The 12,649-nt window shown below is 45.1% G+C and overlaps 1 protein-coding gene across 1 annotated transcript in view; it reads left to right on the forward strand.

Annotated features, from left to right (window-relative positions):
- adgra1b (adhesion G protein-coupled receptor A1b) overlaps positions 1 to 12,117 on the forward strand; it is a 209,305-nt gene extending 197,188 nt beyond the window's left edge. Inside the window, exons 18-19 of the mRNA XM_008286670.1 lie at positions 7,359 to 7,454; positions 7,859 to 12,117. Of these exons, the coding sequence (XP_008284892.1) occupies positions 7,359 to 7,454; positions 7,859 to 9,290 (1,528 nt within the window). The 3' untranslated portion in view covers positions 9,291 to 12,117. The remainder of the gene's footprint in view (positions 1 to 7,358; positions 7,455 to 7,858) is intronic.
- Positions 12,118 to 12,649: the final 532 nt, after the last annotated feature.

The following is a 12,649-nucleotide window of genomic DNA, read 5'->3' on the forward strand; positions in this document are numbered from 1 at the left end:
TAGAAGGAACATTCAAGGTGCAAACTGCCTCAGTAACAATAACTCAAGTGTCTGTCTAGTATCTGTATATAAAAGGGAACTGTTATAATATGAATAACTGTTAACGCCACTCATGAGCAGCTCTCAGTAAAGCCTTGTCTCAGTTTGTCTGGTCATCGAGCTCATCAGAGGTTCTCGTAAACTTCAGAAACAGTTTAACTAAAGCAGTTTGAATGCTGCGATGTTTGGCCCGAGGGAACTATAGAGGACTGACGAGCAGCTGCTGTAATCGCATTACTATAAGCGTTGTCATCACCATTATCTGTAGCTTTGTAAGCTGGAACACAGTAATTCCCGACCAGATGTGCTCGTAATTGTATGAATTGCAAGAAGAAAGAAGAATTTATAATATGATTAAAAGAACATATCCATATATTTGTGTTCAGAAGGAAAATAAACATCCAAACAGGGTTACAGATCTGTGTGCGTTTGGTCTGATAACCAGTAAAGTACCTTATATGATAAATATTTTAAGAATTACCTGTGTAAACACAGTGAAACCTCTTATTGTACAGTTTCCCCAGAGGTATAGAGGCATTCTTGCTGGCATTTATGGGGGTAGAGTATTTAGAATAGCTGAGCTGGGCATGTAGTAAATGTTTTGGCTCAGATATTCTGTTTGAGGCTTCCTACTACACTGCAAGGTTTAGTAAAAAGAATGGAGGGCAGATGAAAGTCAGGAGGAGGAGGAAGGATGAAGAAGCAAATGCCTTAAACAACCTGTTACCACGGCATCACCCCAATGCTATAACTAATTACCTGGATCACCCAGGAGACTGTGGAGCCAGAAGCTTTATCACAAATCTAAATGTATTTAGCCTTATGACCCATTTAATTCACATTGGCTTCGACACACATCAGATTGAATTCCTGCTTTTTTGTGATTTTTTTTTTTTTTTCCTCCCCTCTCAATCATTTCATTCCGTTTCTTGCTTACTCCCAACATTTGGCATGTTTAAGAGGATCAGCTTTTGGACTCATGCGGTGCTCTTCCTCTGCGGTGAGAAGGTGCTGTGTGAGCTCTTCTGCACATCGCGGCTGTGCTGCAGAGCTGCAGAAGCTTCAATGAGAAATCCTGTTAGAGGACGGTTTGAGAGGCAAGCAGAGGGTACAGCGGAACAAATGTATATTTTGTCATTTAATCTTGTATTCAGTTTTAAATGTGTCACATTCCCAAAGCTTCCGGAGGGTATCAAGTGGTGTTTCAGTTGCTCGGATTTTCTTGAACTTTAAGAAAGATTTAGAGGGAAACATAATGGCCGACCCCTCACAAGGAGATGATTTATACATGTGGAGCTGCACTGGATGTGAACCCTGCCGGAATGCCTTACTTGCTTGCACTCACATGGGCATTTGTCGCACATTCCACCTGAAACTAATATCTGTAAAAAAAATCTATAAAGCAGCAGTATCATATGTCTGACATTATTAAAACTGGAATCTGCTCAATAATGTATTCGTGAAGAGTCACTGACAGTCTCTGAGGATAAGGACCCCACCAGATAAGCATCCCCTCAACCTATAAGGAGCACTTTCCTTGCAAAGCAAATCCTCCGCCACCTGCGTGAATTGAGGGAGGAGGGGGGGGGTTAATATGGAATGTTCTCGAGGCTCTCCCATCATGCACTGCTTGTGAATGAGATAATTTGTCTGGGGGCAGGCGGAGGGATCGTGTGGCGCAGCAGTCGAGTTGATCCACAGTGATTGACTGTAATGCTCCCCGTCAGACAGGCTCATGCAATGAGACTTAGCAGCTGGAGACAAATCAATTTCTCCCTCCACCCCCCACCTCCTCCTCCCAACAACCAACCTATTCCTCCTCACCTACCTCTTTTCCTGTCCTTCCACTCCTGACAGCGTCTGATGGCATATCCAGCTGCCGTCTCACTGACCTTTGTCGGAAAACTGCTACGCTGTGTTGGCTGACACGCCTGCAACGCCGCCGTTCACGCTGCAAACTGACATTCATCTGCTGCGGTTGGTGCAGATCATTCCTCTGAAGCAGCATTTTAGCTTGAAAGAACTTCTGATGTTTTGCTGTTGACCTTGGGCAGAACATGAAACACAGTGTTGCTTCTGATGGCAGGCGAGCACTGTCACACAGTAGCAAAGAGGCAAAAACTGTACAGCGCTTTGTGAACCACACCTGTAAGAAAGAGTGAAGTCCGTTTACTATGTTCACTTCTAGTATAGAATCTCCATCCATCCATATGCAGCGCTTAATTCTCACTAGGGTCGCAGGGGGCTGGAGCCTAATTCTCTCCCAGCCAACTTCGGGTGAAGGCAGGGGACACCCTGGACAGGTCACCAGTCTATCACAGGGATACACTTAGAGACAGACAACCAAGCACACTCACATTCACACCTACGGACAATTTAGAATCACCAATTAACCCTAACATGTTTTTGGACTGTGTGGGAAGAAGCCGGAGAGAACCCACGCGACACGGGGAGAACATGCAAACTCCACGCAGAAAGATCCCGGTGCCCTACCGGGACGTGAACCGGCGACCTTCTTGCTGCGAGGCAACAGTGCTACCAACTGCAGCCCATAGAATCTCCAACATCTGCTAAATGTAATCTAAAGCATTTCTCTCAAGAGGTCAAGAAGTTAGCCTACTGAACAGGTCAAATTATGTCTGGAGACCCACTAAATAAAAGAAAAAAACATCCCGTTCAGGTTTACAGCCTTTTGTGATGTCACAACAGGATACACACCTTCCCCAGATGGCTCCACCTCCAAAGTGAAGTTTTAAAGGCAGCAGTTTTGTTTGTTTGTTTGTTTGTTGTAGGGTGGCTGAGGAAAATGAGGATGTTACGGTTTGGGTATTCTGACTAACAGGTGTAAACTTTGAGTCTAAGTTGACGATTTCTTTGGCGCCTTTCACACCTATATTTAACTGTTTTTAAATGGAGTATGTATAAGATACAAAGAGCAACACTGAACATTTCTAGTTATGCTGAACTCTTGGGTGATGCAAGAAAGCACCTCTGCTTGTGTTTTGTTTTGCTAAATTATCCACTTTAAAGACAGTGCTCACCTCCCTGCATGTAAATGTTCAACCAAAAGTTTCCCTGTCCCTGTTTTGCAGTGGCACCGTTGATGCATCCTGGCCTTGGTGCCACCTTAGACAGTTGTGATTAGTTTTAAAGAACTGTTTTTCCTCCTCATAGCAGAATTATACTGAGGTGTAGCCCGACCATTCTCCAGCAGGTCTGACGATGTGAGAGTAGAGTTTGGGTTAGACTGCTGACATTGGTTCGGGTAAGAGCATCAGCACAGGCCAATTAAAGGCAGAGTTGTGTCTTTTGAGAACCTGCAAAACAAACATTTGCCTGTGCCTGCAGCAGCTCAGTTGGCTATAAAGCAGACTCTGGAATAGTCTGTTTGGGATGGAGCTAAACCAGGAGCATTATATCTGGTAGAACGAGCTTTCTGTGCAGTATTTTACGCTAAAACGTGAAACACAAAGAGACTTGCATTAACTTGTTTAAAAGGGTTATAATGTGGGACCTTTAATGCCGTGGTATCAATCTTCTCATCTTACTCTTGGCAAGCAAATGAGTGTACTGCACTTTCTAAAATGTGGGAACTGTCACTTTAGAGTCAGCTCACTTTGTCCATTAAAGGGTATCCAGACCTGCAGGATGTACTTTAAGCTGAGTGCATACATTATTGTTGCATCCTCCGGTTTTACCCATAAGCCTTTGCCCTGTGCCGGAGCTGGATATGACCATCAGTTGTCCCCAGCTGTGCTATGTATATCCTGGACCGCGTCCAGGGAGAGGACAGTGCATAAGCAGGGGAACAAGGCTGGGAGGGGAGTCGCTGTGTAGCTGCTGGCTAAAAGGCACTTCAGGGTCTATTTATATCAGATCATTGCTGTTCCTAAACTCACTCAAAAGCACAACTCTGCATACACAGCCATTTTGTTACACTTTGAAGGCCTTCTTTAATAGAACAGCCAACAAAAAATAAAGTGTGTGTGTTAAAGTGGGTAGGACTTTGTGTGTGTGCACGTTCATGCAAGAGTGAGTGCACCGGCGAGCGTTTTAATGTGATGGAGCACCTTTTTGCATAGAAACAGGGCAGCAAGTAGGCTGTAATTGATCATTCATGCTAGATACAGCTTCTGCACGTACACTACATGTGTTTTTTTTCCTCGGGAACAGTCTCCGGGATACACAAGCAGGCATTCCTAGAGGGGGATACAGGGGAATGAGGGTTATAAAGCGCAGGGTGCTTTAACATCCACTAGTTCTTCTCGTTTATGCTTATCTGGCTGACGGGTGTGTAAATGGCTTTCTGTTGGAGGAGGGTCCCCCGAGGGAACTGTTCCACTCAGAGACAGTGACAGGCCGGTAATGCCACCACCCCCACTTCTTCACCTCCCCTCCTCCACCCCCCAAGCACCCCTCACCGACCAGCCCAGACAAACATCTTGATTGTAATTGAATTTTGGGGAAGGCTGCTGTGTGACGGAGGAAAGATTGGGAGAGAGGAAGAGAGACACAATGAGAAGGGATGGAAGAGAGGAGGAGGAGGGGGGGGGACTGAGGATGAAGATGGAGGAAGATGGAGTGGTGGAAAGGTTAGAGTAGTGACAGAGGCTTAGATTGAACAGGAAGGAAGAGGAAATAGCATAGTGTTATATAGGAAAGTGGATGACAGTGCAGAGAGAAACGACAAGGACAGTGCAGGGAGGGGAGTCGCTGGGAGGGATTAGCTTTGTTTCTGCACTGAATTCTTAAGGCTCATACTATCCTTATCATTGTTCACGCGTATGCCAGCGGACTAGAGGCGTACCTGAAGTAGCGGAATGAGTGCAGACTAGTTAGCATCTGAGTGTCCGTCCTGGGAACATTTAATTTGGCGCAGTATAAACAGAACTAAGCAGGGTCATACCTCAGGGGATACCGCAGCGTTGTTAAGATCATACTTTATTAGATTCTTCTCACAACTTTCTACCAAGATTGCTATAGTTTTTTTTTCTTTCTTCTGCTGACCTTATATGATTTTAAGCTCAAGATCTCTTTTATTAGGAGAGAGACCCTGATATTCTGCCACCACATGAGCTAATTGCATGCTAAGGATGCATAGAGTCAACCCTTGCATCCATCTTCTCAGTTGCTCTATCAGTATTTATTCCACTGAGCACATATCGAATAAAACTGCGTGACCTGACATCTCTGACAATGCTATTTGCTTGTCAGTGTGACAGTCAGCAAGGAAAAATATGTTGAATTTGCATTAGATTTATTCATAGTTACAACCTGTGAACAGCTGTATGTCCGTCTCCACACCCAGTACTTTTGTTTGAATGACTCCTTAGCTTGTCATTGCATAGATACGTTAACATCAGTGACTGCAGAGATGGCGGATATGTTGATATCACAAGAAAAAGCAGACGAGGAACTTCTGCATATTTGTACCGGCTGAAGTCATAATTTTCTGCAGACATATCAAACTTCTGCAAAGTAATATCTTTACTCATTTCCACACTCCTGCATCTTGGCTGAATAAGCACAAAGTCCTGTTTGATTCATAATATAGGTCCACTGCATATGAAAAGTAAACAGCAGAACTTTCTGATGATACGGGTCGTTTCTCTGCATGCCAAAGAGACATCCACTTTGGAAATTACAGTAAATGTCCACATTGTCTCCAGCATAGAGCTGACATTGCATCCTACATTGTATGAAAAATAAAGTGGAAAATAATGGATTTGCTTTTCATCGCAAAGATTCAAAGTTGTGGTCAAAACACACACGCATGTCATCTGTTTGTAAGTAAAACAGTAGCAGTACTAGACTCTGGAAGGCCCGAGGCAAAGTGGTCTGTGGGGGTGGGTGAATATTTACCCCACAAGTCAGCTGCTGTATGTGAACACTTCAGTGAATCAAATAATGACAGTTATTTGACCCAACTTCTATGTTATGGGCGCAAGGTGGCGCAGTTGATAGCACTGTTGCCTCGCAGCAAGAAGGTTGCCGGTTCGCGTCCCAGTGGGGGCACCGGGATCTTTCTGTGTGGAGTTTGCATGTTCTCCCCGTGCAGCGTGGGTTCTCTGGCGGAACTGGCGACCTTCTTGCTGCGAGGCAACGGTGCTAACCACTGAGCCACCTTGCAGCCCAATGATGAAGATAAGAGCTTCAAAGTAAATCAGACAAGAAAGTGCGATAAGTTGAGAACACATGGTGCCCACACAAAAGCATAGTTAAAAGCATGATGCAAACGGCAACTTTCTTGTTCGAGCACACTGTAATGTGAACACTGCATTTTAATTGTCTTCTAATCTTTGCAGCAAAATGATTACTACTGCAATAACTTTCTAAAGTTGTAAAATCCTGCCTGGTAGTATTGTGAACAGCTGTGCAGTGTTTTGGAATCTGATAAGACTTCAAACTAATGGATCTACAACTCAATCCGACCTTCCTAAATTGTGTTTCATTGTCTCACAGGCACTTGAATCAACAAATCCCCCTGTGTTGTTTAATGCAGCTCAACTCTGTTTGGAAAGCTGGGATAATTGCTATTCAGACTACACCAACTTACTTGAAAATGTCAGTTGTTTCTTGGTTTGTGTTTCAAGAGACTTGCAAGCGTGTGTACAGCAAGAAAAAAATGATTTAAACCAACCTGAGGGTACGAGCTCGGTTTTTATCGGCGAGAAGTCCGAAATTTCTTGTGTTTGATAAGCCAATTTAAATCCGCTATCCCCCCTTTCTGCTCAAATCCAGGTTTCTCTTCTCATCTCCTGAGCTGTAATGAACAGCCTATAAATTGCAGAAACGACTGCTGACAAGTTCATCGGGCTCCCATCGACAGGAAACAGATTTGTTTATGTAGTAAAATTTACACGTCGGTTCGTAGCAATGAAACAAAAACTGTAGGTGTGATCGCTCCCGGAGAGTGTGATCACAAACACACTGACAAGCTCAAAGCTACACATCACTGATGTTTTTCTTTTTCCCTCCAAGATGCTCATATTTGGGCAAAAGATATGTTCTCATGGTTTGTTATTATAGTGGAGACAATACACTTAAGTTGAGTTAATACAGAGTTATTCGGGGTCAGCCAAGAGCTTCAGTCGCCGCACAAATCCATAATTTCATCTGTCACTTTGTTTGTCTGGGTGTTTTGGTTATTATCTTCCCCCCCTCCTGTGTATCTAATACTGTTCCTCAGTCTTATTTTTGACAGCGTGTTGTTGTAATCCAGATGTGAGATACAGGATTTGTAAATGCCTTTGCACAGACATTTTCTCATGCGTGTCTCACTCTCTCTGTCTCTGCTCTTCCCTTCTGTAACCTCACAGATTTTATTTAGTCAGCGGAGGAGTGCCCCTCATCATCTGCGGGGTCACGGCAGCCGTCAATATAGACAACTATGGCAGCGGGGAGCAAGCGCCGTAGTAAGTCCCAGATTTGCTTCTGCTCTCAAGGTTAAATCAAACCCTCTGTTGATGTTTCGCACCATTTAATGCAACTCAACTGTGCTTTCCCTCATTAATTACTTCCAGAAATAAACCTCGTTTGATTTTTTTTTCAAGCAAAGTTGCATGTATGTTTACACAGACAGCATGTGCGGACACACTCTCCTCTTTACACTCGATGTCTCTTTGATGAAAGCGTATTTAAATTAGTTTTTCTCTGCTGAGTAAACAGACGATGTGTGTGTGTGTGTGTGTGTGTGTGTGTGCACGTATCGAAGCTCGACGCTGAATTAGAAAACAGATAATAAAGTTTTGTTGTTCTGTATTTCTGTATGAACAATAATCAAACTATTCAAATGCATCGGTCTTCATGTGTGTTGCAGCTGCTGGATGGCGTGGGAGCCCAGCCTGGGAGCCTTCTTCGGCCCCGTGGCCTTCATCGTCCTGGTGACCTGCATCTACTTCCTCTGCACCTTCATCCAGCTGCGGCGACACCCCGAAAAGAAGTACGAGCTCAAGCAGCTGACGGAGGAGCAGCAGAGGCTGGCCGCCGTCGACGTGCCCACACACTGCCACCAGGGAGCCGAGCCCGGAGCCTTGGCAGCCTCGGCCAGCGGGAGCCACTGCCCCGCCGGCTGCCCGGGGGTTCCCATCAACCCCGCGCTGCTGGCCAACGAGCACTCCTTCAAGGCTCAGCTACGGACGGCGGCCTTCACGCTTTTCCTGTTCCTGGCCACCTGGACTTTCGGGGCGCTGGCCGTGTCGCAGGGCCACTTCCTGGACATGATCTTCAGCTGCCTGTACGGTGCCTTCTCCGTCACCCTCGGTCTCTTCATCCTCATTCATCACTGTGCCAAGCGGGATGATGTCTGGCATTGCTGGTGTTCCTGTTGTCCCGGACGACGCGCCAACGCCTGCTCCGGAGCCCACGGGCCCGCTCAGGCGCGGCCCAAGGTCAACGTGAACGGAGATACGCCAGGGCACGGCCACGGCCACGGTCACAGCCACTGCCACCATGACTCACCGTGTCAGGGAAAAGCACTGATAAGCTGCAGTCATGGCAGCTTAGGTCACTGTAAACACGCCGCCCTCCCATCTTCACAAAATCACGTGACGTGTCTGGCACCGGTGACCCCGTGCTGCGCCGCCCTGCACAGCCAGCAGCTGATGGAGGAGGAGCCCGCAGCCACACATGTGCTGCTACACGCTGACCCGGAGGGTTACCGGCCGGGCATCCAGCTCCATCCCTGCCTAAAGAGCAGCAGCAGGACTAAAGGGCGTCACTTCAGCCGCAGAGCCGGGGCTGCCTCCTGTGGAGCAGGGGGTGAGCGGGAGTACGCCTACCACATCCCCTCGAGCGGGGATGGAGGCAGCGTTCACAGCTCACACACTGACAGCCCCCACAGCACACACGAGCGTCACGCCCACATCTGTCCACATCTGGCCCACGAGGGCCACCACGATGGGCATCACACATGCCACGCTGCTGCAGCCACGCACGAGTCCCTGGCGTGCCATAATCCCTGCCACAGGCACATCTGCTGTGCCAAGGCAGACCTTTTCCCCTCGCTGTGCCCGGCAGAGGCAGGAGAAACAGGCGTCTTCTTGTGTGGCTGCGGCAAAGTGGCCGAGGAGGACCCGATGGCGACACATCACCACCTGGAGATGCACGCCCCGCGCAGACAATCCTACCCCCAGAACCCCCCCAATCAGAATGGGATTCTAAAAGGGGGGCTGCATGAAGGACTCCTGTACACCTCGGACAGCACAGGAAATATACGCACTGGACCCTGGAAGAATGAAACTACTGTGTAGTGTGGGAAGGGAAAAACAGGGGATGCAGGCAGCGCTCCTGCCTCGTCCTGCCAAAATAAACCTTCGCCTCCCTTTCTAGAATTAAAAAAAAAAGAATAAAAAAAAAGAGAATTGAATAACATTTTAAACATCACAATCAGCGTGGGATATTTTTATTTTAATGTCCTCATGTTTTTATGTGTGCTGTTTTACTGTACAGAAATCTGATATCATGCAAAATGCTCCCTGCAGAGCATCCATAGACAGAACAGAATCTCTTCCATCACAAAGAATTTGTGAAATGTGTGTCACGTCATGCCATCAGATGTAATTGAAGGTATTTCCACTGTTCCATATTACTACAGATCTATCTCTCTCTATATATATATTCAAGAAAATGAATGGTTGTACGTATGAATATGTGTGTTAGTGCTCAAAGGCGACACGCTGCAAGATTTTTTTACACTTTGAATCTGAATCCATCGATAGTCTCCGACGACAGTGAACCTCCAGTACTTTAAAGAACTCTTGGCATCCATGTTTTAGATGACTAAACCAGCAATTTTAGACTTCATGGGTATTTTTGCCATTCAGTCAAGCAACTGTGAATATCTACTAGAGATTTTCTAAATAATATACAAAGATACTGTCGCTTGCCAGAGATGTGTGGGTGCCAGTTAAGTTGTGAAAAACTCAAAGCGACAGAAAAAGAGAAGTGAAATCAAGCATCCTCTTATCCAGGTTGGTATTGATTGTGCTGTCTATATGATGTCTTCACTATTGTGTTTCCTTTTCTTTTTTTTTTTTCTATTCTGGAGAGAAGTAAGTAACGGCACAACAGCAACAGCCAGGCCATTGTGAATAGAGAGTTGGTGTCAATGAGTCGTTGGATCCAGTTTTTTTTTATTAGCATTGTGCCGCACAGAGCCGGGTACTCACAGCGAGTTCATTGCCAAACAAGTGTTTTTTTGTTTTTTAAATTCTCTTCAGCTTAGCAAGCTTCAGTGGAAAATCCGCATATGATTCTTTATAAAACTCGATCAACATGTTTTTTTGTGTGGTCATAGAGAAAAAACAAAAACAAGCTGCTTAAACATCAATGATGTCCGACTATTTTCCCTCTAATCTAATAAAACACGTCGCCCAGTATTGGCCAAAGCTGGAGAAAAAAAACAAAAAAAAACCCAGAGAAAATCCCTTTATGCTTTATTTATTTTGAACTTGTCTTATGAAAGCCGCCCCTAAGCATGCATGCCTGTACGTAACTATATTTTAACGGTGTAAGTGAATGCCTATCCATGAACATATTATTTGCCTTGATCTGATACGACTGTTGCAGCTTGTTATGTTTTATTTTACTCCTGGGTTGGTCCTATTTCCCGACAAATACTGTACTATCCTCCCCCCTCCATTCAGCAAGACTTCAAGCTTAGGTTTATCCTGGAATCCAGTCCAGAGAAATGTAATGTTCTGCTTTGGTAGATAACTTGGTGTCAGGAGAGACAAGGTTGAAGTGTAGATCACTCTTTGGTTTCCCATGAAGGTCACATTCTCTTTGAAGAATCGCCACTCAGAAGAGAAGGCAAAGGAGTCTCCGTATTGATTTAGAAGCACTTGTTTGTTTTATGAATGATGGTATTGAATATGATGCTCCAGACAACAACCGGTCATACATTCCGTCAGAAAAAGCCAACACGACGCAGCGCATATAATCTCACAAGCTAACCCTGCTCTAGCGAAAAGAAGAAAAAAGAAAAAAAAAAAACACACCTCAGCATGCACACCATCTCTTTATCCATCTTGTGCACTCTTGTCCGTGTATATAGAATTGGTTTCTGATGAATTATTTTATATGAGATTTAAGATATTTAAGAATAAAAAATAAGTCTATATGTAAAGAAAGTTGTATGGGGAAAAAAAATAACTGACCTCTCAATGTTAATGCTCAGTATCTGAGTTTAGAAATGTCCTTTTTGTTTTCAAATGCCTTTTTTTTTTTCTTTCTTTCCTGTTGACTTCATAAAGTATGCAGACTCGCCATGTGTTGTGAGACTTATCCTGTCATATCAGAAATAGAAATGCACTACCCATAATAACGTCCGGCCTGCCAGAGTAGAATTTGTCACTTAAAGTATGTTTATAATAGAGATATTTGTTCAGACAGAAATGCCTGCATTTAAAAAAACAAGTGACTTCTGCAGAGAAGGAAAGTAAAACACTAATGTGATACTCCCTTTATTTGAATGGCAGGCTGTGAATAGCAAAAGGAGGCCCTAGCAGACATCAACGATGATGCATGATCTTCATAGCTTTGCACAGGGCCACTGGAGTTATTTCCAGGGTCTTGGACAAAATGGGATATTACAGCCCCAACTTATGAGTTATAAAACACAGGCCCACAATTGATCATACAATACAAGCTCCTTTGAGCCACCTTGGATGCTGGCAGTCAGCAGCCCTGGCTTTATAGTTATTGGAAAGGGATTTGTAACAGTATCACAACAAAAATCAAGCCTGTCCCGCAAAACCCACATTAAACCGAGAGAACATTGGTCTAGGTTAATTGCTGTACAACATGTGTATTTGCTGGTGGTGTGTCTTTGGAGCAGCCTGAGCTTCTCGGTGTCTGCGAGAACGATGTGTTCGGTATCACGGGCCGCCGCAGGCCGCCTTCTCTGTTGTCATCAGTAGCAGATGTACTGCCCTAAACGAGCTCGCTGGCTTAGTTTCGGCTCACCAGACGGCTGCTGGAATATTCACCTGTGGTACTGTGACAAAACCTAAAGCCAGTTTTCACTTTTTTCTACATTGACACAGATTCCAATAAATGTATTTTTTCACCATGCAACGGATGAGCGCGTCTTTGGCTTGTGTTTGTGTGTCCCCGCCACCCGCATGCGTGAAGGTGCATTTAACTTGTGCCATGATGAATGATAGCAAAAGCCTGTTTTTGGTTGTTGTTGTTGTTGTTTTTTTCTTCTCAGTTCTATTGTGTTTATATCTTCTGACAGCATGATGGAAATTGACATGTCTTATGGAGTCACCACAGGGGAGGAATTCAAATGATAGCAGGCTTGACTGCTGCTGTGTGTGTGTGTGTGTGTGTGAGTGTGTGTGTGTGTGTGTGCGTGGCCAGACCTTGTCCACATACATGCACAGGCGTCCACGTGTGCACACACCACCCAGGAAATGAGACGGTGTGTCTTCTGTGCATCACGAATCCCACCCAGATTTGACAGGCCATGAAATGCCTGAGTACATTTAATATGCAGCTGGATTTTTTTTTTTTCTTCCCCTCTCCAAGGCCACACGGCTCTCCCCTCCCTCCCCTCATGACTGAAAGCCATGTGAAATATCAGACCCCATCTTTTATTCTCTGC

Source organism: Stegastes partitus, unplaced genomic scaffold (genome assembly GCF_000690725.1).
Source record: "Stegastes partitus isolate 25-593 unplaced genomic scaffold, Stegastes_partitus-1.0.2 Scaffold463, whole genome shotgun sequence".
Taxonomy (NCBI): domain Eukaryota; kingdom Metazoa; phylum Chordata; class Actinopteri; family Pomacentridae; genus Stegastes; species Stegastes partitus.